Genomic DNA, 27,137 nt, shown 5'->3' with positions numbered 1-27,137 from the left:
GCATGAAATTACAGCCTGTCAGCTGCCAATGGTAGAGTAAAACTAATGAATTACAGGGTAAATAACACCAGAATTAACCAGCCAATTTAACATAGCAGAGAACAAAGTCATTTTTACTTAGAGCTCTGGCGAACACCATCACAACCAGGATACGTTTCAGCTGAAAGAGAACCAATTCAAGGAGCCTCAAAACTAAATAACCAGGGAAAAGCGACATTCATTACGCAGCAATGTTAGAAAGCCAACATTGCCAGTAAGTTATTAGAAATCGGTCAGATAAGCAGTAGATATTGCATCACTAAAATAGTTAAATCGTGGTCTCTCCAAGTAGTTTGCGCTAATATATTATTCTTTATACACCCTAAGAAAAAGGGCAGATGCACATTAATTTGTTACTATTATAACTAGTTTAATGGTGACAGCTCTTCACAGACAGTACTAGACACAATCCCCATTAATGAGGGATAGATAATTAAAAAAAATGGAAAAAAGTGTAACTAACCAGTTCCATTTCCTACGCCCATCCTTCCAAACCTCTAACACAAGGTACAGAGGGTGCCTTCTGCTCTGCACAGCACCCAAGGCCACCCTTCCCTGCTAGGAGTGTAGGATGGATGCTCTTCTGAACTCTGACCATGAGCTTCCCGAAGGTCTGAAGGAAAGACTCTTTCCAGCAGACTCATGAAGCCTGTAGGACTGTTAGACACGCACACCATTATTCTTTAGACTAAGGAAAAAGATCTGCTCTGTGTGGGCAGGTGTCCCAGTCCCCTCTTTTTTTTTTAATTATTCCCATTCCCCTCTTTTTTTTTTAATTATTTTTATTTTTAAATTTTATTTAAAGATACCTGTACAGGGCACAAACCCCTTCAATGCACTTGTATTGAAATCTTGTTATCTGATAACTGCCACAGGCCCCATGTGTTTGCACAGGGAAAGAATAGCAAAGTATTTATCAACACTTGTATAAAGAAAGGCAGTCACCTTAGTGCCTGGATAGCAGAAAGACTCTTACAAAATCCTGACTATGCTGGTGAAAGCAAACAATAAAACCAAGGTAGACCACGCAGCTGGTCCAAACAGAAATGTAAATACACACTTCATTTCAAATTAATGCTCTCACTTTTCTGTGTGTAACCCAAGGATTATTTTTCCTGCTGACATATGTGAGAGTGTGAAGGGCTGCGTTAGCTGGAAAGCAGACTGGCCCGAGCACAGAATGGCCACGGGTCAGCACCAGCGTCTTCATCTACAGGGAACATAGCTAAGGTTGCAATAATACCTGTGGCATTAACAAGAAAAGGGTCCAGGGAGAGAGAAAGCCCATGTTATTAAAAGGGCTGATTACTTCCTCATTTTGGCAAGCATGCTATAATCATTATCAATTGTACACAAACCAAAAACATTTTAAAATGGTGTTTCAAGTTGCATTTTCAGCAGATTTCTAAAAGACAACACCTGAAGTCTCCCTTTCCAGTCCTTTATAACTTTAAGTTCAATGTCAACCAAGTTTGACACAGGGGCCGGGATACCAAAGGGATGTTCTGACAAGTTTTGTGAAATTTCGTATTTGCCTATAAGACTGAAAGTCCCTAACTTAGAAAGCAGGGTGTAGTTAGAGCTTGGTCTATTGTACTAGGAGGACAGACTGTGAGCCTGCCTGCAGCTTGGTACCAGCCATAGCACATGTTGTTTCTTAACCCTCAAACAGGCAAGGTGAAAAAAATTACGGAATTTGTGCCCCCCCCCCTTTAAACAGGAATTTCAGACCACAGTGACAGCGGGTTTAGGGAACATTGGTGGAAGACTGGAGATGCTGTGTAGAGGGTTCAGCTCATGGGAGCGGAGATCAACATGTTAGAGAGGAATAACACACAGAAAAAAACTTGTCTTCTGTGGTTTCACTGCAGAGCATCTTGTTTATTCTCTCATTTGGGAATGCAAGGATCGCAACTTGTTCGATTTCTATTTTTAATAGAAAACCCAACAGACACTCATTCATCTTCCAAAAAAATTTAAATTTAAAATTCCAAATGTGTCAGGCATTATCTATAAAATGTAGAACAACTAAAAGCAAACAACAAAAGAAAAACTACACAACAGAATTCATTGGCCAGCAAAATTACCTACTGACTGATGACCCATTGTCAGAAAAACCAAAAAATTTCTACATCAAACAGATCTTATTTCTAATAAAATTATGCACTCACTGCTACTTCTACCGTAATACAAAGCATACAAACACCTGTGGCACCAAATTATTCAAAACCATGGAATTAGCTGCAGTATCTTAGTATCTTACAAAATGGCTTTGTTAAGGACAGCAGTGTATTCTTCTTTACATAGCACCTACTGAAATTTGTTTTGAAAACGTGTGAATAAATACATGTTATCTGGGAGTAAGATTTTTTCCACTAGCTGGGTCAGCATAATCTTCAGGATTTCAGATTTTAAAAATTATCCTTATGCATGTTTCAGTGCTGGAGTGGGACTAGGCGAGAATAATCACCAAGGAAAGCAAACCAGGCACCCAAACACTACTGTGCTATACAAGAATAAAACTTCTCTGCCATGATTGCCAACGCTCTACAAGTCCAGAGAAGAAATTACCTACACAAAAAGCATTCCTGAAAAAGAATAAAACTTAAAACAAACCTGATTTTAGAAGTTACAATCCCTGAATTAAGATAGGCCTGCATCTGCTGTGAATTCAGAAATGAGATTTCTCTTGCAGACAGATTCTCCAAGCACACATATGTGTTACACAGGAAAGACCTACTGCTCTCTGAAGTCTTTGTCTAGTTTAATTGAACTCAGCGAACCCCATCGCTCAATCCAATATGTTAGTATTTCTGTGAACTGATCTTCCACTGGAAATTAGCCCTGGCCCATGCAGATGTTCTACACTCTAGGCAGAGAGATGTTGACTCTCTTAAGTCCCTCTTTGCTTACTCTCCACAGTTTCAAATTCCCATCATACGTAGTTTAGGCAATTATTTTAACACCACCAGAACTATTCTGGACTGACACTGATATCTTGCCTTCAGATTTCAACGGTGGAAAAATCAGTGCTCTGACAGCATGCATGCATCAACTCCAATGCGTTTGTTACTGAAATCCATAGACTGAAAGCTCTTAAGACTGTTCAATTGGAAAAAGCTCAGAGACATTGACAAGGTGCCGAAGTAGTAGAGCACCAGAGGCACCCATGCATTGCTTCAAGCTAGCAATTGATCACCGTGCTTCATGCTTAAAGATGCCAGCACCTTAAGAACCAGGTGCCTCCAGGGACTGGTGTGCCACTCTCTGAAAGACGCTCAAGATTTTTAATGTTATTGAAAACATCACCTGATTTTTATTCTCACTTCCCATCTCCTTCATAGTCTTTGTTCAATAATTGCCCTCCTTCCTCTTACCTGTTTAATACAGATTTTGCTTCTCTTTGGTTCTAACCTGGCTTCTCATAGCAGCATCATTTTCCATTTGAGTTCTGTCCCTTTAATTCTGTTATCCATCACATTGGCATCCTTTCCCCTCTTCTCTTACCTTGAAGCCTCTTGCTTTTGTCTGCCTCCTCTCCTGCAGAAGCGGGGAGCTTGCAATCTTCGCGCTCCATAAACATGCAAGAAACCTCTTGCTTCAACTACATCACATCAACAATAAGAAGTGTCACTTAATTTGAATTAAGTGTGACTTAGTCTGTTTCAGGAATTACTTACAGAAATCACTGTGCTGCAAGATTAAAGCACAAACAACAGTGATCATGCATGTATTATTTCTCACCTACAAATACAGTATTGCCATGAATTACAAATTGACAGCAACATTTGCTGTACAAAGGGCCGATTCACAAAGTACTCTGAAGAAGTTCTTAGCCATGCCATTAGCTTAAACAAAACTGACATGTCAATCTTCAAAATGTTGAGTACATTTCAGCAATGGATGGATGCACATGCTCTCTTGCTGCAGCAGAAAAGGTTTGCACGGCTCATCTGCCAGACATGGCGCTGGAAATCTGAAAATCTATGTACTTCAGAAGACTTAGCTCACACAAAAAAAATATGCACATATATTTTAGAGAATCAGACTTGACTATTTATTTTACATGAAGCACACCAACCATACATATTTCTATACTTACTCAGTCTGCATCCTGAGAACAATTTGTTTTCACCCAGTTTGCTCAAAGCTCACTATTCTGCTTTTAATCTAGGATTTACAGTGCATCTCTCTCCCCACAAGAAGTTTTTTTGTTTTTCATTTGGCCATGAAACAGCTTGTAAAATTTTGATTCCTAAAGTAATAATACCTGCCTTCTTCAACAGTCCCTATTCTCCTCCATTCTGATGTATTGCTCACTTTCAGACAGTAGAACTTTTAAACAATTCAACTTCTTTCTTTGCTATTTTAATTGATTTTTCTTTTCAATACCTCCTGCACTCAAAGACTTCTTAATTTCCCCCCCCGAAATATTCACATGAGAAAAGAACATTACATGTTAATCTAGCTACTTGATTTGTAGCAGTTCTCCAGTTCTCTACCCAACCATTTAAATACTGTCATTCATAATAGCGTGATATACTGTACTATAAACCCTTTTGCAAATGGTACGTCTTGGTATTTTTCTTTTGTGACAGAGAATCATATTAGTTATAAAGGGGAAGGAAACGTACTCAGTGCTCAGACTTACCTACAGAATCTCAACTGTCTCAACAGATTCCCCTCCTTTTTAAAAGAAAGTCCATGCCCCTCTTTTTAAAGAAAATCCAAGTCACTAAGCTTATATTGTTTCCTTATAGAGAACATTATACAGTCTGATAGCCCCCGAAGTCCAGAAGCTTTCTCTTAGTATTAAGCCTGAAATCATCTCCTCCTTATCACCCCACACCTGTGCACAGGCGTCTCAGAGCATAGCAGCAACACTTTATTTTCCTGGCAAATACACTGTAGATTCCCATGTATTCTGTCATAGCTTAGCTAAACCATCTGTAATTAGCCCTCTAATCTTACAAGCAGCGATCTGACATGGGAACTCGCATCACTACTGCTAACATGCCCTGATTACCTTGATGGCCAGTGGAAAACATCTTTAGCCAGAGACTGATCTGGCTTTAGAGCTGCAGAGGTGGGATTCTCTCCCCAGCACTGCCTTGAACCCTTCACCTAATCAGTGTGTGTCTTCAACGAGGTTGTGTGCATCTTGCAGTGTATGAGTCTCAAATGGCCCATGTGTCATTCCCAATGCTTGAGTTGGATCTCCTTTACACCACGATGTAATGGCTTTTTATCCTCAAAGCATATCCACCATTTGCATTCACTTCTCAAATAGAAACCCAAGCCAAACTCGCAGGTACTTGTCACCTCCAGGTCTATCTCAGCAAGGGTACAAGAAAGAAAACAGACACAGGTTTCGGAAGGACAGCCGCCCAATTTCTCCACACAGCAGCCTACCGCAAACATGGCTGCAATGGCAAGTGCCTGTTCTAAACACATGCACAGGTTCCTGTCACTGGGGGTTGTTGGAAGTGTCTTTGTGAGGTATCATAAGCATATAAAGGCAGAATACCTTCCAAACTTGGGTTAAGCCAGCAAAAGTTTGGGCAGCTGGGTTTTAACTCAGGTTAGCTTGAGTTCACCTCCCATTCTAGTTTATTCTACCACATTGCCCTTGTTTTCATGGTTATTTTAAACAACGATGAAAATAAACTTTTTAAAGCAGACACATAGCACTGGTAAGAGACAGCACCCAGTGCTTTGTCAAGAATTTGCTATCAATAGCGAACATGAAGGAACAAGGAAAGTCTGGCATGTGCAAGTAGTTAGGACAGACCAGGATGATTTGGCTTCTATTAAGTGATTTGCGTCTTTACAAGTCAAATCTCATTTCATTTAGTCACCAACTCCAGTCCTGGTCCCCTTTCTGATGTGCCTCTCTCTACTGGTGTGTCAGCTTTATCCTAGGGATCACTAACACGATTGCTATGTGTTTGCTTGCACTTCCAGCACTATCATTAATGGCATTGCTGAATGGCACCAGCCCTAGAGCAGAACAAAGCTCAGTCCTCCTTCCAGCCAGCCCAGACCATGGTCTGGCTTTAGCTTTTGTTTATGATCTTATGGACCATTTTCAATCCACATCACAGTTTTTAGCCAAACACATTTGGATAAACTCTCAATTAAGATGTAGCGAGGCTGTACCAAAATGCTTTACTAAAATCCAAATATTTTATATCTGTTATGTTTGCTTCATGCACTTATTTTGAAATTCTATCAAAAAAGCAATCAAGTTTTTCTGGCAAGTTTTAGTCTATATAAACCACTCCATGTATACCTCACAGTTATATTAAGCTGCTCAGGAAAACCAAATCCTGCAGCTGTGTGTTTGCATTACTTTTGTCTTCTCCCTAACACGAGTTACAAGGCTCATTTCAAGCTTTACAGCTCTAGGACAACTGTAAGTGAAATATATCCATGTCATCTAATCATATCACTCATCTCCAGTTTATCGTAAGGTGAAGGATCCTTTATAATAAACACAACATTCAGTTATATGATTTTTCTCCTTGTTCTAACTCATGCAAAATAAACTAAGATTTTATTTTATTTTTTAAGAATTGCAATACTGAATTATTCCCTTTAAATTCAAAATATTTAAGTGCCACCATCTGGCCTGTCTGCTGAGACTGCTCTAAAGATGTGTTGATAATTACTGCAGTCAGAAGGTTTTTGAAGAATAAAAATAGGATTAGAGAAAACAGTATTTTAACAAAAGTGCAAGGACTTCCATAGTGGGTATTTTGAAGATAGATAACAAAGCAGTTATAGTCAGAGTACCTACATTTCAAAAATATTTAAGTGCCACCATCTGGCCTGTCTGCTGAGACTGCTCTAAAGATGTGTTGATAATTACTGCAGTCAGAAGGTTTTTGAAGAATAAAAATAGGATTAGAGAAAACAGTATTTTAACAAAAGTGCAAGGACTTCCATAGTGGGTATTTTGAAGATAGATAACAAAGCAGTTATAGTCAGAGTACCTACATTTCAAAGACCTCCTGCTCCCTGCCAAGCAATATTCTTTCTTCATCCCATTTACTATTTTTAATTTGCCATTGCTACTTACGTTCTGGATAAATGCTTGCTCACATGTGTTAAATACTAACAGCGCCAATGCTTTTTTAAAAAAACCAAACCAAAACAAAATAAAACCAGAAACAAGGGATGTTGGACCAACACCTCTGATTCAGATTCACATGCAATTACCACACAATTAAAAGGTAGCAAAAGAATTACGAAAATATTTAGAATGCCCAAAGTCTGCCTCATTCAAAAAATTAGGCTAAAGGGCTTTAAATGCGTGCTGTTCAGTTTACTCTTTTGATTGCTTTACCACTATGTAAATCAATTTGTTAATGTTCCTTACAAAATGCATGAGCCAGTTCTACTGACAAACACACAAAGCTCATTCGTAATTAGCAGTTAATTAGTAAGAAGGAACAGATGCTGTTAGAGTTTCAGCAGGCGAACAGGTTCTGTAAACAATGCTTATAAATCTAAATGAATTTATTAACCACAATGCAACTGTCAACATTTTGCTGGCAACCATACAAATATGGTGGAATCCCCAAAACATCTTTACAACATATTAATAATCATTGTGTCAACCGAAGTCTATCAGGCAGTCTCACTTGCTAATTGTCATAAGCTTTCTACTTAATCTTGTTATGTCACTTCTCCAGCCTAATTCCTCATGCCCTCAGAGGAGGAGCTCCAGTCACCAAAGTTAGCCCAGATGCACATGGACTCACCTCCAAAACACAGTGGCCCCTCGAAACAAAGGCATTTTTGCAAGAGGAATGTTTCATTTGCACTGATACCTTGAACAAGCTTCTACGAACTGAAAACCAACCAACAGTACGCACAGCTCTGAAAACACATCTTGGTCCTGAAGAGTTTGCAGTCATTTTCTTTACAATCATTATCACTCGATGAGAGATAACTACGATGAAGGGCATCTCCAGATCTCATTCACTAAAAATAACTAAAGGTCAATTATTTCCACTCTCCATTTGTAAAATCATGCACTCAATAAGCCACCGAGTGATGCCGTAGGTTGTTTTTTTTTTAATTATCTAGGTAGATGTAGATGGCTCAAATAAAAAGAATGCCTCTTGTAAGCATTTTCTAGATGCAACTATTAAAGCAGTATCTAGACACAACCACCTTGAGTCAAAGGCTTTTGGCCAGGGGCCAGTTCTTAGCCTAAGGGCAACAGTGAAGATACCTTAGTGACCTCATTGCTGTCAATCTCTGCATGTCACATTGAGATGCCACCTTGATATATTACACCATTTCAGCACTGGAAAATTCTAATAAATTTTTTAAAGTCGTATTATGGCTTTCTTTATTGATGTTCTCTTTTATACCTACATTGCTTTTGATCATTCCCTCCTCCCCAAAGTATTCTGACACCTCTTCACCATGTTCTGTACTCGCTTTCAACATGCACTCCAGGATTTGCAATACACCGGCACACAGAACAGGATGAGAACACCCCAAGTGTATTAAATTCTCCAAAGCTTCACAGGAGATACTGTCTGGCTTGCTTTCTGCAGGCTCCAGTCCTACTTGCTGCACTGTTTCAGCGACCAAAAGCATGGAGGCTGGGAAAACCCATTCTCTGCTGGCAGCAAGCATTGGGCAAAAGAAGATGAGGATGTTCATGGTCCGGCACACAGAACAGGATGAGAACACCCCAAGTGTATTAAATTCTCCAAAGCTTCACAGGAGATACTGTCTGGCTTGCTTTCTGCAGGCTCCAGTCCTACTTGCTGCACTGTTTCAGCGACCAAAAGCATGGAGGCTGGGAAAACCCATTCTCTGCTGGCAGCAAGCATTGGGCAAAAGAAGATGAGGATGTTCATGGTAGAGCCTCAGAAAATACAAATACTCTCACCCTTCTCTTATGAACACAGCACTGGAAAACAGATCCTTGACTGGTTTATCCTAAAGAGCGGCATCTGCTCCTTTTATACAGACGTAGTCAGGTGGATTTTTTTTTTGCCTTTTTTTAATTTTTTTTTTTTTTTTTTTTTTTTTTTTAAATATAAGAGAAGCTCCTGCCCTACTATTTCTGTAGAGGCTGATAGGTCTTCTGGCACTCTCCTCCTCCCCATTTCCACTCCCTTTCCAAGTCTCTCAAAGGATGCTTAACCAGATCAACACTCTTTTGAATCTTAATGACGTGCAAGAGCTATAATCACACCTGATGTGTCAGCTAGGAAATCATTAGCTACTAGTCAAACCCAGAAGTTTTTCCTTATCTCTTTTAAGAAACAAGAGCATTACATTTTGATAAGATTTAAAAAAAAAAAAAAAAAGAAAGAGGACGAAGTTGAACACCTCTTAATGGCAATCATAAGCAATCTATGAGCTCTTACAGCATTAACGTGGATATCAAAACACTAAGCAAACAAAAAGTTTTCATATTTTTTCCTGAAGTTGTTTTATACTATTACCTGCCATCGTTGCCCTAAAAGGTAGTGTTGTTCTTTTGCTCACTTTGGAGGTTGTGTCATACAGACAAATGGAATATTATTTTTGAAATTGTGTGCCCCCTGCCAAAATCAACACTAATAAACATTTGAATACATTTCTTTATTAAGTAAAATTCAGTAAAAAATAGAATACTATGTTTACTATCAAATGCATTGTACCTCAAAGACAAATTTTTGAGCTGGGAAGAGTTATGAAGCAAGACACCCTGAAATGAAACTGATTAATTCATACACAAACCACCAGCTTGTTTCCGTTACGAGGACCGGAGACTCCCATTAATTTCAGGCCACAGTCCCAGGCAGTCAAAAAAATGAAGGAAATGTAATTTCTCTGAAGAATTTATTAAAAAAAAAATCTATAAATGAGATATTATAAATGTTTGAAAGCAATATGCACATCAATGCAGACTTCAATTTCAGGAAAACAGCATTACTGTAAGGCCTCTAACAACTCTTGTACATCACCTCAACAGCCTAACAAGCATTACTTGGAAATTGATAAAATGACAACTTTACACCTGTGGAGCAGCTGTAGGGTGCTCACCTTGGTCTTAGCACGCTTGGGTCTATCACTCTGCAACTATTGCTGGCAGTTAGAGATAAAATAAGGGCAATTTATAGGATGGGAGACAGAAAACTCATGTTTTAGGGACTCTCAAATACCAGGAGACCAATTAACAGAAACATGGTAGAAATTCAACCCTTATAAGCCAAAGACCCGAACTCCAGCTTTCTCCTGCAACCCTCAGACATCTCAGGAAGGGAAAAGAGTAGAATCCAGAGAGCAGGAGGAAGCAGATGACTCAGTGGGACAGACTGACTGACAGATAGGGAAGAAAGAATTGTTTCAATTTGAGAGATGCTGAGGTTCTTACCCAGGCCTGCCTGCTTTGACTAATGGCCAGAAGGGGCCATGCCCTTGGACTGGCAGGTAGAAACCTTAACCTCAGGCAGGGGAGGGTTTAATGCCTGGAGCTCGCAGGGTTGTGCCAGCTATCCAACAGAGCAGCGCACCGAGCCGAACCACATGGCATCATCATCTCCTTCCACTGTTTGGTATCAAGAGAGGTATAAATTAAAGCAAGCTTCTTGAAACTGTCCATTAAGTCCAGGAACTTTTTAATGTTATTTTATTCCAAATACCTAGGACTACTGCTTTTCTTGGGACGGTATCTGAAAATCATCAACAGTAAAACACACAAAACCAGCTTTCTTAGTCAAATGAAACACTATTCCAGGCAGGTACATGTAGCTGTAGCTGCTCCTCTGATGTAAGGGCACATTTGATCTAATTGGAAAAAATATTTCAAGTGCACTGGGAATAGTCACTGTTAACTGAATGCAACAACAAAAAAGGAAAAAAGAGCATGCAGACCCGAGGGAATTACCAAATCAATTAACAACTAATTCAGGAACTAATTTCTGTATTGCCTCTTAGCACAAAACTGTATCTTTAATTTCTCCTGCAATAAGCATCACCATGATAGTCCTAACATACTCTGACGCTTTAAATGAGTTTACAAGTATCTCTTTTTGATTGGCTATATAACATTATTTCTTCACAGTTCAATGCAACCATAGCCAAGTGCTCTGAAATATTTAATTATACTGGTAGCTATCAGTTAACAATTTACAGAACCACAGTGAGTACAAAACATTGTATAACTAGTAATCAGCTAATTAAAAACACAGCAAAATTTCTATGTTCTGATTATAAACAATTGCGGAGGAATTACACAGAAGATTTCAGCACTAAGAGTATTTGGCTAAAAACCATACCCTTGTGTTTGTACAAGCAGATCTGGATACTGATTACTGTGATTAGACAGAAGTGTGACAGAGGAAATTACACCTCACACTAGATATAAATAAGAAAAACTATGTCATCTGCCAGTTCCTTGTAAATCACATAATTTCTGAGTTTTGGAAAGCCACTCTCCGGAGACACTGATACTGGCTTCCAAACAACTACCTAGAAGCCTACATGAGCATCAATAAATAAAAACCAAAGCAGTAGTAGTTTTGGTGAATGCTTTAGCATAGAAGATGGAGCAGAAGCAGCATCACAGCGGTTTGGTCTCTGTGTCAGTGAAACAGGGCTTTCGGTGCAGGAGCTCTGCAGGTAGCACCCATGCAGAAAGGCGCATTATGGAAGACACGTGTAACGAAGGCAAGTAAATCCTAGAGTTGTGCGTGCCCTCCAGATGCTTGCTGCCATCCTTCTTTTGAAGTGCTTTTCGTTGTTACATGCATTAGCCATTTTTATTTCAAAATGGAACATGATTTTGAATACAGATAGAAGAGAGAAGCCATAGGATAAGCCCTAGCGCTCAGCAAAGGGTTGCAGGGCCTGCTAACACACTAGTTATAGCATCATGTGTAGGATGTCCTGCTCTTCCTATACCATCTTTTTTCACCCTGTCAAGTCAGATGAATTAAGCAAGAATAGATGCTAAGATAGTTGCTTATTTGTTCTCTCTTTTGGTAGACTCAAAATAAACATTTACATTCAGGAAACCTGCTGGAAAAAGCATTTATTGTTTACAGTGATGGTGGGTCTTGGGTCTGACACTTGCCTGAAGCATTACAGTGCTCTTCTGCTAGCGAGGAGGACTAAGAACATCAGTTTGACTGACTAGACATGGCAGACGATCTCTTTTCAAAACCTATTTCCAAGATACTGCCATACTTGCTGAAGTGCTCTAACAGCTGTACAGACTGCCCTGGGTATTTTAGGGGAAAACAGATTTCAGGTACGATGTTCTTTCTGGTTCAATGGGAAGGACCAAGATAACATAGCGCTGTATGTTATTCCACACAAGAATTGTGTAGCCAGTACTGTACACATAAATGCCCCAGCTAGAGCTAAAAATTAACAAAGGAAAAGGAGGTTAGGAAGAAGAAAAGCACTAGTCAAGCAGAGGCAGGATTGACCTGTAGGAAACTGAAGAGAAGAAGGAGGTTTAACGGCACAGAGCAGTAGGCAGACAGGAGGTCAGAAAGACCATAGGGCAAAGTCCATTAAAATCCAAATTAAGCTTTAAAAACCTCTTTTTTGAAGTTGAGCAATGCAGACTGATAGGAAATATACATGTTACAGTCCCACCTATTTGGGCTAAAAGGTTACAAAAAGACAGCTCTGGAAATTTAGTGATCAGAAATAAGGGAAGAAATGCAAACGGACAGCCTAAGCTTGGACATGCTGAAGGAAGGAAGGAAAACGATGTGTACCAGAAGATCCTGCCTCACCTTGCAGCTCTCCTCCTCGCCCTCCGCAGCACAGACAGCCACTGCAAAGCATTCGTTTGGCAAGGCTAGAAGAGGCACGCTGCTCGAGTTTACTAGCAAAGCTGCTCCCCAGACATGTATCAAGAGTGACTGCTAAGACTAAGTCTAGTAAAAACAGAGTTTGAGATGAACTGCATTGAAATGCTCTTTCTGTTTTCAGGCACTTTCTAAAGTCCTGAGGCCAGGGGCTGCCATGCAGGTGTTGGCAATCTCAGAGTGCCCAGGTGAGACTAGGTTGGGAAAAAAATCACTGAGAAATAACACAATTCCCAATTTCCCAGAGATTCTTTCCACAGAGCAGCACACAGACAATGTATTAAAAGAGTTCACTAGCAAAAACCTTAATTAAATACAAATTCCATATTTTGGCTTTTTTAAGTACATCTTAAAAATAGCACAGATTTTTCCCCGAATAGGAATTTTTTCGACAAATTGCTTCAGTCATATTCTTCTAAGGCTAGGGCACTTGGGAAAGGATTGAAAATTGACAATGCAATGGCCAGGCTTGAAACAAAAAAAGTTAACAGGAAATTCTCAGGAATGCACAACTCGATTTAAAAGTTACTTTAAAAAATTGCTGATAAGGGATCATAAGTCACAACACAACTTCTCAAATATTTCAGAAGCTATTTAACCAAAATGACATTTTTTCATGCAAAGTTTGACATTTGTTGAAAGCATTTTCAAGTAGTTATCTTTGCGAAGTTTAATGCTATTTTTTATAAAATTCAGATGTACATTGTGAAGTTCCAGTTTTGTTTATGCCCATCTTAAGGAAAAACTGCAACTTATGCATCCAGGAACCAAATTCTTCTTTGTGAAAACCAAATCAGTGTTGTCACCCCTGATGTGCTGACAAAGCCCCTATCTCAGCCCTGACCTAAAAAATATTTGCCATTTTTAGTTCAGAGTTAAAAAAAAAAAAAAGACAAAATACCTAATTTCATTAAGATTACTTTAATGTACTTAAATGCACCAAGCTGGTAGGCAAAGAAGGTCATTTGAAATATCACCTAAAAGTAAAGCCCAAATAAGATATTCGACTTTCTCCATTAATACAGCCATTTGCCAACTAAGAGAAGCGAATGGATTCTGAAGTTCACCTTTGCAAGTCATGGATGGCAAATTTTTCACTATGTCATCAGCGTAACATTAACCATTAGAACATTTATTTTCAAGCCAGACTTCAAGTTTGCTATTCCTAAACGATGCAGGAATTTGGGGGCACAAGAGGTGCAGCACCTCCCAGGGTAAGCCAAGGGTTGAGGCAACCTGTCAAAATCTATTCTGACCAGTTTTTGGTTAAAAGAACAATCAAGGTTATATAGTTGGACTATATAATAACATGAGCATCTGTGATTAAGTGCAAACAGCAAATAGAAGAAGGTCTGAAAGCAGAAAGTCAAGGCCAGCTCTTGGTATTTATTATAGCAAGTGGTTGCAGGAGATGTGGAGATACAGGAATTTCAGGGGGGGGGGGGGGGGGGGGGGGGGTAAGAGCACACAGCTGCCATCCCAAAAACAGACCTCCCATCTGCCACCCACGATTTGCATGTCACCTTCTCCAGGCTCATTTGTACTTCATTAACTGCCATTGACTTAACAAGATTTATGCAAATGACACCATAGGAGCTCACTAACTCCCACTGCAATCAAGTGATTATGTATGTACAATTCTCCACAGCAATGAAAAATTAATACATGACAAGCCCACTCACCGCTGAGCTGAGCTTCTTGCTTTTATTTTTCTTGTTGTGCTTTTTTTTATTTGAATATGCCCTACTGATAAGGGTTTAGCAAAACTGCAGAAAACAAAGTAATCTTCCCAAAATGCTACAACCCCCCGCCCCCATCCTAGAAAGTATGTCACCCTAAACTGTATAGCCTAATACGTGCTTCAAAATATTCACTCAGGCTACCAGGAACAAGTCTTCATTTTCAGAAGAAATGGTTTTGAACAGAGGATACTCCAAACAGAGTAAGCCTAAGTTTGCTTTAAGGGTAGTATGAGAAATGCTACAGAAGACAGCTTAAATATTTTTAGTTTAACCGCCTCTCTCTCAGAAGTACAGAACTTTCTATGGATTTTCCAGACATTTTCTGACTCCATTTGATTAGTAGAAGATATTTAAGTAGCACACAAGTGAAACTCTTTTTCTTTTTGGAAAATTATGCCATTGACAGTTCTCAAAGGATGCTAAGAGCACAGGATTTAAGGCATGCTGATACCACTACACATGCAGGAGGTGTTTGTACCTCCCTGGGAAATTGGCCTTCCCAAAATTTCACTCACCTTAGACTATTTTGGCAGAAGTTAGCAGCCACATTTTAAAAACACGCCTGCTTTTCATTGCCTACGTTTTGGGTTTCTGCTAGGAGCAAGAAGGTTCGTCAGAACAGTTTTATTTGGCTTAGCCCAATAAAACCATATTTAGCACTGCAGTGAAAAGTGATTTTTAACGTTTAGAAAGGACAGAAAGAGTAAGAACAACTCCTTTCAACCAGACTGCTTTAAGTTAAGGAAAAAGCCCTGAAGGAGTGAGGCATTTCCTTGGAAGAAAACATGGTATTTACAATTTTGCCTATTTCCCCCAAACCCTCAGGAATTCAGGGACAGAGAACAGGAATTCAGGAGCAGGTTGCAACTCTCGGCTTCTTTCGACCAAAAACCACACCAAACTCTCGTAGCCGTGCAGGCCGGTATCTGGGTCCCAGAAAGGCTGTAATACAGAATTATAAGCAACTGTTTATGCCAGCATAGCTCATTTCACAGGATGTGTATGTTCATTTAGAGAGAAACCAGAAGAGAAATTAAATGCCCCTACAAAAACCCCACTCCTCTACCAGTTTAAACTGTCTCCAAAGATACAAAAACATGACTTTGACGACAGACATCAACCATAGCTATGTTGGTTCAACAGCTGCAATAGAGACCTACCTCTTCTATGAAAAAGCTGTAGTTGAGATGAATGACAAACTCCTCGTCATCACATCTTCTACATATCCTAGAGACCTGACTTTTTCACACATTTATTCTGTGCTCTCCCCACCACACACAAACATACTTGACTAGTATCAGCTCTTCCTCCCCCCTTTCACGTGCACCTCTAGCACTGGAAGAGATTTCGTTTTTTTTCTCAAAACCAGAACATTTCCAATCTCCAATTAACTTGTTTTGGTTTTGTGGAGTTTTCTTTTGTTGTTGTTTTGGGGTTTTTTTGTTTTGTTTTGAAGTTGGGAAATAGCATTTCTGATTTTTGGGAGACCCTGGGTAGATAAGAACAACCCATAGGCACCATAAAATACACTGGATAACCAAGCCATTGATTTCAGCATCTGAATAGCAAGACTTCTTTTTTCTATTCGCTTTTTTGTAATTACCTTTTTTTCAAGTAGCAGTGAACTGAGAACACAAAATCCACTGTATTTGAGTTTCAACCAGAACTTCCTTTTTTTTTTTTTTTTGGCACCAGAAGCACAGCCTTGCCAGCAGCCCTTTTAAAGTATTGCTGCCATGCACATAGAGTAAGAACTAACAGAGAACAAAACAAAGTACTGACAACAGATATTAAAAAGGCCTGGTCCCTGCATGCTTTTGAAGATGTCCCAAAGACATTACAGAAGAATATGTGCATGAAGCTGGCAAAGGCATTTTGCTCAACAGCAGCTTAAAGAAGTCAGAGAACATTTAATGTAACTGGAGGTTACTCCTGATTCTAGCATGAGGTAGTGCAGCAATGTGACTTTCGGGCTAGTAGGAGGACAAACATTGGAAAACACGGTGACAAAAAGATTAAAAAGAAAAAAGTCTTTTAATGGTATAGTAAGAAATCACTCCCACAGCAACACTGTGAATACTACAATCTGCATTCAACTTCCTGAAAACATATTTCTCTTTCTATTCCCTGACCATTTGTCACAGAAACATATTGTGATGCAAAGGGGCTTCTCACTTGTAAGGAGCACAATAGCATGACATACTAAAGTTTTCAGGTCAAAAAGTTCCTTTTCACATCCCTCTGTCTTATTCACAGTTAACACATAAAATAAAAGAGATGCCATCTTTTCGAGCAGGAATTTCTACTGCCTCAGAGGAACATCCACCCGTATGGCACCTGTAGAGCCCACCAAGAACACAGTCATATCAGCAATTTAACTTGGTGCCACCTCTACTGATAGGAGCTCTCCATCTAAATAGTGGGTAGAAAAAAGCTTTTTTCTAAACTAATGTATGTTTTTAAACAGTAATGAAACATTGTCAGTATGAATACATATTGTATTTCAATTTTTAATTAAATGTTTCCACATCAAAGCAGGTTTTTTTCCTACCCCATCTTCTTTTGCTTCAATTGCTAGGTGATGCTGGTCTCCTACACTTTACTGAGGACCATCTATAAAGTAGAAACCCAATGAACTCCAAAATCCACTCTCTTGACACATATGTATGATGCAAAATACCACTGATAGCAGCCATCCTACAACACTGCATGCCATTTACCCTCCCTCCTTCTAGCACCCTTCCAAAACCCTGACAAATAGGATGTAACTGCTGACTACAGACCTGCTCAAATATTTGCTGAGAATTGCTTGTACATGACAAAATGAAATTACCATAATTGGGATTAATAACGAAAATATGCATTCCCAAAAGATTGGTCATACTCAGTATACAAGTAGGGCTTGCAGGGAGAATTTTTCAATACAGAAATTCAAGAGACTGTAGGGGATATTTCATTAGAACACGGTACAGTGCAATCACACTTCAAATGCTTATCTTACAGTACTCTTCCTACAAGTGCATTTTTAATCAAACTAATTTCATACAACAGCATTTTAGAAAAGAACAGTATGTATGCCTTGAATAAATATTGAAAAGTATATTCCTCAGTTTTTACATTCTCAGCTGCATTTGCAGACACTTTTGTTTAATTAGCATTACCCAAAAGAATTCCAGCCGGTCTAACCCGTCTCGTACCATACAAAAGCTGTAGAAAAAAAAAAATTGTAGCTTGTTTTAAATACCTGGAATCTCCTCCCCTGACCGCAGAGCCAAATACTGATCTTATCTGGTTTCAAACTGCTCTTCTGAATTGCAGTGTGTTTGATTAAAATTTGTCTACTAGAGATTCACAGACACGACAGCACTTTTGCTGCCTGATGGTCCCAAAAGGTCTTTTTAACTGCCTTTAAGAAAGAAAATCACTGCAAATAGTTAAGGGCACAAAATCATCTCCCCCTTACTTCCAAAAAGAAAAAAACCAACAAACTCGACAAAGCACATAAACCCACCCCCAAATAGGAGACCCAGGGCTACCCGACAAGATGAAGCATGGACTGAGGAAAGATTAGAAGAGGCAAGTGACCCTCTGGAAAGTAGGAAAGCCACCAAAAGAAACTGGAAACAACCGTGTGGGAAGAAAATACGCTCCCTTCCCTCAGCACTTTTGCTGTCTCCAGCACAGTAACTCACATGAAAGTAAATACTTGCAAACACTACCACAGAAACTATTTGTAAAGCATTTCATACAAATGCTTAGCATGGTGTTCTTAACCGCGTGAATTCAGTGTAATTTAATTTGAGAAAGTAAATGATCTCATTCACCCAAATACTTCGCATTAGATGCTGGTATTTCAGCATTTTGACTTTCAAAGGAGCGTTCACAACTACAATTTAGCATTGAGTTTCTGGGCTAATGAAAGCGCATCTAGGCTAGTAAAACAGACCAAAACAAATCCTTGAATTCAAGTCCTGTTGTGTAATGAGGAAGTTTAATTAAGGCCACACATTACAGCTGTAAACGTTCTCTTATATAATAAGGTCTAAATGAAACTGAACCTAATCAAAGTTACAATTCCTTCATTAGCAAATTACAAACAAGAGCGCACAGCTGACACACCGGCTATGATTATCACAACTAATTGCCTCGTTGTTACAAACCAGCCTGAAACAGTGTTCAGATGTCCGTCTGCAGTAGCAAATTAGGGCCACATCAGGCTATTTCTGCGATCACAAGGGGCTCTTGTAGAGCGATCTGATTTACCCCGCCGACTGGCAGCACACAGCCCAATCAAAGCCCCCTCTACAAAGGCAGCTTTGAAGCCAGCACAGCCTAGAAACCCGCTCCATATGCAGGCCGGCAGACTGCACTTCATTAGGCCTGTTGTCACATTTTCCCTCTTCTTATTCTAATGATCCTATTTTAATACACATAGGAACCTCTCCTAATTGATGTCAAGTGAGTGACTTCCACATTCATCACCGGAGCACATCAAACGCATCTTGGCGCACGGGCCCGCCATCAGAGTGCTTAAGACCCGAGGTGTGTCTCCAACTATGGAAAGAAGGAGGGGGAAAAAAAAAAAAAAAGTATTTCGGCATTACCTGTTTAATTGGGATTGCACGACCGCTTCCAATGCTGTCTGTTCTGCTCTCCAGGACCTTCTTCTCTTTGTCTGGGTCACTCCCTTTCCGAGACTGCAGAGCAAAAAGAAAGTTTGTGCTCCATTAAACGTAGCGGTTCACACAGAGGATGCTTTTTTTTTCCTTTTTTAAAGCAATTAAAAAGAAGTATTTTGACACATAAATATAGACTCAAAGGGTGCGGGTTAGAATCTACAAAAGCACACAACCGTCCCAAAATCTGAATACTGAATTACCGCCTGTAATTTTCAACCATCCACTTGTTTGAAATGGCGTTTGGGTTTAAAGAGTTACAGTTTCACTGCCTGAAGACCCAGCGGATCAGAGGACACATTTCTGAAGTCTCCAATAGCTCCAACGAGGAATGAAGGTTCCAGCTTCTCATTAAAAAAATCTGATATATACATGCATACATTTAACTTACATCTGTGTGGTTTTTAGAACTACTTAGAAATGCTATTTTATGATGCTGGTTTTGATCATATTGACTTTAACTCTTTTTTCCCCCTACTTTTGGATAGTTAGAAAGTTGGAATTGCAAGAAAAGGTAGCGATTGATACTGAAAAAAGTTATCTGAACACAATGAAGAAAAATCAGCATGAGGAAAATTAAACCAATGCTTAAAACCTGAATTGCCTGATCTTGGCTTTCTATAACACTAGAACTGCCTTAGGAGCAAGTTCACAGTGCTCACTTCATGACTTTATAAAGTTATGTAGTAATTTTAAGAAGTTATTCAGATTCTAGTCCATTATTGTGAAAGAACGCATGAGCATAACGATTGTGACGGATTTATTTTATTACAAAAAGAAGACCTGAGAGTCATCCTCCTTAATAACTGAACTGACAAGTGACAACTTCACTCCATTACTTTTCAATAGGAACATTACTCACACAATATCGAAAATGGGAAAACATTTTCATGTGCTTTTCAAATCAGAGATGATATATGAAACGAATACATTCGTGATGTCCAGTACCACAATGGGAATTAATGCAAACCAGTGACACAAATCACGCTTTTCATTTTCAGCAGAAAGAGATGTTTGAAAGACACTGAAATTAGGAGAATGATTACAATCGCAGATAGCTAATACCCATTTTCCATGTTGTACGAAGGGGTAGAAGGAAGAAAAAAATCCCCAAAGCAGTTGCCTTCAGGGGCAAGAGGAGGGAAGGGGAGGGAGAAAACCCACGGAGGAGGACTTCAAGTAACACCATTCTAAGCAACACATTTACCCAGCAGGGATCCTGTGCTGCTTCCCCTGCTCCGCCGGGAGCGGGCTCCTATCAGGAGTTACTATGGTTCGGGGCAATGGAATGACGTGCTGGGGAATTAAACAAAGAATAAATGAAAGAAAGCAAAACAAGTGGGAGGGATGAAACCCAATGTTCAGGATCACTATTGTTCCTCGTCCTTCAAGACAGATTTCTGAATCTGAAAGTGCCACTTCCCAATAATACAAGGCAAAACAATGCTTCAATGGTGCAAAGCACCCGTAAGTGACATTTTAAAGAAACTCAGTGAAGGTAGCCAAATCCTTGGCAGGGAAGTTGTCAACTGGAATGTTTCTTTTTTATTTGACTTTTTTAAAGAAAAGATCCTGCCTCTGAAAAGCAAGCTAAATATCTATGCACTTTTTTTTTTTTTTTTTTTTTTTACATCATCGCATCTTCCATTCCGTGGAAGTAACTGCATCTGGAAATAATACATTGCACATAGAAGGGAAATATCTATATGCAAAATATTGTCAAATGCCAGAAGTATAGAAATGTAGGAATTTCTGTTAGGCAAATTCTAGTCTAGCTGCTTGTAATCACTGAACACAGAAAATTTTCAAGGGGAGAATCTTAGCAGGCTCTGCTATTTATAAAGACAAATCGTGCAGTGAAAGAGAGATATATTCTGATCTTTTATGCTTTTGTACCTATGACACACACAATGCATCTCACATCCTATAGTGTGAAAAAACAGACTCTAAACCATACTGGATCAACATTTGCTAGAACTTTTTCTGATTACACATCAAGTCGTTCTATTTAAAACTTCATTCAAGCAAACCGGAAGTCGTCCAAAAAAATTACAACACCGGCATGAATATCATTTGACTCATTTCCCCTTTGCGTTGGAAGTCGTACGCAGACTTCGTCAACATAGAACCCTACCCAAGTTAGGTCTGTGAAATAAGATCTAGTCCCAGAGAGATACAGCACCTGAGTTTGGGCACAACCAGAATCCAGTACCAGCAGTCCAGAGCCCCAAAAGTAAGAATACTGATCTCTAATAGTAGATACTGAGACAGAGAGTTCATTTTAACTTTTAAAAAAGTCTTGCTTGCAACTCTGCGAAGGTGTAAGGTAGGTAGTATCGAATATGGGAAAGGAGATGCATCTTACTGTACCAAAAGTTCATTCACCCCATATGGGATTGGACACATAGTTACACAATCAGTTCTTTCCTGAAGTGGAGCTCATATGCATCTTAAATCCCCACCTGCGCTATACACTATTTAGTTGCCTCTGTTAATACACTGCACAAAACAAAGGACATTTACCCTTCTGCTAGTATTTGATCTATTTTATCACCTAAACAGAAAGTCAGCTATTGCAACAACAGCTTTACAGCAAATACTAATAATCAAAGTCAAAAAGATCAGATACTGCATTTAATGCACTTAAACATGAACATGCTTAAAATTCTCAACCCTATTCCAACTCAAAAGCTGTAATTGATTTAAGAAAAATCATATCTGTTTTCTACTTAACCCAATTTTCTTCCAACACTGAAAGATCTTCATGTAGGAAACTAAACATATTACCTATGCTAGATAACAAGGGGTAATTTGCAATTAAACAGGAATATATTTGATTTTGTAAGTGATAAAGGCATAAGCAAGGAACAGGCTAGGAAAGAAGCACAGCAAGAAACCCAGAGCTAAACAGTAAAATATTTTGATTACGCACTCTGTTCATAACTAGACAGAAAATACAGGTCATCTATTTATGCAATTAAATAATTCCAAGTTATGACTTGGCTGATATGGCATGAAACCTGGCTTACAGCAGGGTCAAGTGTTAAATACTTCAGGACATGGATTACAGGGCAACTCATTACACATTCAATATGCCCGGATCTTAAAAGAACAAACTAATTCTGAAAAGTCAAATTATTATTTTTTTTCTCCATAGGATTTGTTTTCCCCGGAATTTTCCCCCAGTTATTAGACATTAAGACAACTATCTACGTCCTCTCTTATTAGTAAATTTGGTTCTCACTATGCTATTAATTATCACAAACCAGAGCTTTAGCCTATTTGCTTATAGCAAATGCAGCTGACTTAACATTCTTCTCAAACCCTTTCTGCAATTGTAGATGGGTATATTTTTCTCTATTCACTTTCTCAAATTTACACTTACTCCAGTTTAAAATATCTCCAGTTTCCCAAATGTCAACAACATCTATACAGCCCTTATAGCATTTTATGCATCCTTCAGACCAGAAATGGTCGGCGAATGCTTTTGAGGGATGCTGTAGCATCTCAGCTCTATTTCCAGAGGTATTACCTCTGCTGCAGTTTCTGGGCTGACACTGACACCTAGTGGAGCTGGTAACTCCCAAGTATGCCCGAACAGCAGTGAGAATTCCCACCAACAGGAGGAAATCTGCATGATTGCTATAAAATATCAGTGTCAAAGCTGGACACTTTTTCACATGCCACTCATTTTTCCACATTTTATTGTTTCGCACCTAGACAAACACAAATGCATGATTTTTGTTCCTTTGTAGGAATTTGAAAATCTCATTTTAAAGCAAAATATCACTTTTGGGATGGACACAGGAAATAGGACCCCTGGGACTCTGTGCTGTCACTCAGCACTCCAAAATGATGACAAAACTTTCTACTTGCTAAAGGCCAAAAGGTCAGATTTTGTTTAGAGTACAAGGAAATGGTTTTACTGGTTTTGTATGCGGTTCCCTGGATACGACCAAGGAGCAAGCTAGTTTTGGGAAGTGAACATGACATCACCTTTGGAATAAAAAAAAATATAAACTCTTTATGATGACAGGGAAGCCGTGGCTTTCTAAACACAAGTAACATGTAGCTACAATCACCAAGGGACTTACATGTGAGCCCACAGGGGTTCTGTATTTGCTATAAAGCATGTGAAGCGTCAAAAAACTGCTTACAAAACCACAATTACGCACACAATACAATCCCAAAGCTTTCAGCAAGACTGCTAAACTAAGGAAATCATCACTCAAGGCTTCATTATCATTTCCCAAACTACTTATGCATAACAAAGACCTATCATATTGGACCAGTCAAGCTTTCTATTTAGTACATTTTTTTTGCCTCTCAATGAAGCAAAAACCAGATGGTTTGGGAGGAAAAAAAATCATTTTAATCTCCATCATCTCTTTTAATCCTGGAAAAGAAAAGTGAGTTGAGACTGTATAGTAATAAAAGTAGCATGGGGTAGTTACTTTGCAGTACCGCACAATATTCCCATGGTAAACCCGAGACCTCTCTACAAACACAGGAGACTTGAGAAGGAAGCCTCGAGTCAGCAGTATTATTCAGTATAAGGGCAGGACTGGGGAGCAGAGGCCCAGCTTTCTCTTCGATTACTGCCAAACCAGGGAATCTAGATAGGTCTGAGAATTAAAGTCAGACAAAGGCTCCGGAATTCAACCATGGACTTATTTGTTTCACTGCAATTCCCAGAAGGATAACTTCACTGTATTTAGTTTCTCTTTAAGTCCTTGAACCGAACCGCCCCATGGTAATTCTAAGATCTTTTAGATTTTAAGACTGTGGATTCATCTCAACACGCCTGTCTGGATTAGACTAGCTCAACTCAACAGGGTTGAAGTTCAGGCCATCACCACAGAGCACTATGTATAATACAGCAATAGTCTCTTCCTTGGCTCACTCACCGTGAAGAGGTTGGATCGGCGCTTGGACTGTTTACGGACAGGAGTTGGTGTGTTGGCAGTGGGAGGAACATCAATCCGTAGCTCCTTCTGGCTGGTGCTTGGAGTTGATGGGACAGAGGAGGAATAATCACTTAAACTCCCTCCTCCATTACTGGTCTGCAAGGATTAAAGTGAGTTTTAAACAGTGATACACTGCTTTCAAGAAATTACAATCCACAGCTGTATCTTATTTAGTCCTGATACACAAGAACAGCAGCCTAGGCTCAGGAACACAGCAGGACTGCTCTGTTGCCACTTTTTACACATTTCTATTCCAAGCCCTTAAATATTTTCCCTGCCATTATTTTTTGAAAACTTAGATAGTTCTGTTGATGTGGCAGGCACATTTTCATTCTACACAATATAACCTTAACTGGATATAAACAATTTCATTTGTTTTACTAGTGTAAGAGTAAGCAAAACATTGGGAAAAGTCTAAATTCTGTTTTTCTACTTCAAAATTGCTAAACCAAATTCTGCCTCAAACCTAAGAAAAAAATACCTAGTGCCATAGAACTGCATAGCTGGACTTAATCCTAGTCTGGAGACATCAGTTCACTGAGAGCTAATCAAGAAAATGAAAATAATTCAATATTGTAAAATGGCTACTACAGTGACAGATAGATCCCAACACATTTGCTGAAGCCATTGGTAAGGGGATACAAAACCTTAAAGGAAAACATTCCCATTTATTCAAAGTAGCCAAAAATGTAAAGTTACATCATAGTCTTTTAAGAAATAAAGCAGTCACTCAGCCTATAAGAGCTAATCAAGAAAATGAAAATAATTCAATATTGTAAAATGGCTACTACAGTGACAGATAGATCCCAACACATTTGCTGAAGCCATTGGTAAGGGGATACAAAACCTTAAAGGAAAACATTCCCATTTATTCAAAGTAGCCAAAAATGTAAAGTTACATCATAGTCTTTTAAGAAATAAAGCAGTCACTCAGCCTATAAAATTAATAATGAATTGAGCTAACAAGTGGCTAATAGCAGGAAAGTGAGGAAAACAGAGAGAATGGAAAGTACCTAAAGATGATTAAGAACAAAGTCTTGATTTTTTAATTATTATTTTTATTATTACACATAACATCAATAAGTACTGAAAACATCATTACAAAGGATGTGGAAGTAATCTGGAAAGACAAAAGGACAGATTTTTTTCCTATCAGATACAAGTATACCCTCTGAGGATATACTGTATATGCTGATGGGAGACTGGGGTAGGGCAAAGGTGGAAAATTCTGCACGCTGTTGATGAAAAGCTCACCAGAAAAGCAGCAGTGGGTGGAGGGTCTGTTCAACAACTCACACATAACTCATGAGGGGGGAATAAAGGTCTGTGATGCACACAAGAGGGTGAAAGAACATCATTAAAGCAGCCAAGTTTCCTAAAAGAAGTGAGGAAAGAGGGTAAGAGGGTATTTGCAGGATGCTTAAGGAGAAGGATTTTCCCATGACACTTAACACGTGACTTGGTCTCATCTTAATTGCTATAGATAGGAATTCACTAGGTAAAGCTCAGAAGGAAAAGCAGGCACTCCAAAGTCTACTCTTCAGCGTCGCTCCTACACTAGTGACTGGCCTTACACATGCACAAAGCTGCCATACAGGGGAGGCACTCCTCTGGGGAGGCACCAGCAGCATAACAGGACTTCTCAAACACTCCTTGGAAGTCAGCATAAGGACCAGGATCTCAAGTTGTTGCAAGCAGAGGTGAGCCACCCAAGTGAAACCTCTGAAGGAGAGCCAAGTAGGAGACAATCCTCCTTTATATCATTCAGGTGAAGTTTCTTTTAGTTATTTCAAGTCCTCTTGCAATTCTTCCAGCTTTTTTTGTTTGTTTGTTTGTTTGTTTTGTTTAATTCAAGAAGAGAAGGGTAAAGAGGAAGAGGCATGAGACAAGCAGCTCATGTTTGAGTTGAAGGGCCAATAAATGCAGATAGAAATCCAGGAACACCACTTCTGAAAGTCACTGTTTCTCTGTAAATAACATGTTCCTCAGCTCATTTCTGTGTGACAGGATAGGACTGACAATACAGCAAGTGGGCTTTTTGATGGAGAAAGTTCTTCTCTTTCCCTTCTTTAAACATACACATACATACATATATATATAAAAGGACATTAAATTTCATCTTCCCTTCATTCTGACTGAATTGGAGAAGCGTGGCTGTCAGGAAGCAAGAGGTAAGAGTACTGAAAGTAACAGAGAATCTTGAGAGAGTTTTTCAACAACATTTTCAAGTGCTCAGAGGAAGTAGCAAGCAGAATTTCAAGATGGCCCAAGCATATAAAACAAAGATGATGAAAGAATGAGAGCTGAAATGATAATTTTTAGTGTTCTAACAGAGAATGGTAACACCAGAGGAGGATGATCTGGGAAAGAGTTACCTTAATTTACCCCACATTCGCTTTCCCTTTCTCTATAGCATCTTGCTGAGACACCAAGTAACACACCAAACATACAGGATAGTAAATGGCCTGCATGAAGACATACCAAACCTGTGGAAGTCAGAGATTACCTCTCCAAAGAAACACAGGAAAGACTCCTGCATGAAGAAAAGTAATGAAAAAAACAAGTAACTAGGACACACTAAAAGTAATCGCCAAAAGTTTGCCCAAGTTCAAATAGCCAAAGACATTGAAAATGAGTAAAAGCACTGGACATGTCAAAGATGAGGAAGGTGGTATGGAAACCTTAAAACATGGCTGACAAAAGAAGGTATAGGAGGTGAACATCTGGAACTCAACAGCTGTAAAATAGCATTAGGGAAGGAGACCAAAGATGCTGGTGTCAAGGAATGGCTTTCAGACTAGAGTGGTGAGGACCTACTGTCCACTCTGCCATGACTGAAACAAACTGGGGGGGGGGGGGGGGGGGGGGGGGAGG

At 39.3% G+C, this 27,137-nt stretch overlaps 1 protein-coding gene across 3 annotated transcripts in view; it reads right to left on the bottom strand.

The window, feature by feature from the left end:
• The window catches only part of AGAP1 (ArfGAP with GTPase domain, ankyrin repeat and PH domain 1), a 273,840-nt gene that overhangs the window by 167,074 nt on the left and 79,629 nt on the right, over nt 1-27,137 (bottom strand). For all 3 annotated transcript variants that reach the window (XM_019473624.1, XM_009285105.1, XM_009285106.1), the window contains 2 exons: nt 24,204-24,359; nt 19,225-19,317 (listed from right to left, as the gene is read on the bottom strand). In XM_019473624.1, coding sequence (XP_019329169.1) covers nt 19,225-19,317; nt 24,204-24,359 — 249 coding nt within the window. The remainder of the gene's footprint in view (nt 1-19,224; nt 19,318-24,203; nt 24,360-27,137) is intronic.

This window comes from Aptenodytes forsteri, unplaced genomic scaffold (assembly GCF_000699145.1).
Source record: "Aptenodytes forsteri isolate BGI_AS27 unplaced genomic scaffold, ASM69914v1 Scaffold264, whole genome shotgun sequence".
Lineage (NCBI taxonomy): Eukaryota > Metazoa > Chordata > Aves > Sphenisciformes > Spheniscidae > Aptenodytes > Aptenodytes forsteri.
The sequence above is the reverse complement of the archived record's forward strand: the minus strand, read 5'-3'. Positions and strand labels throughout refer to the sequence as shown.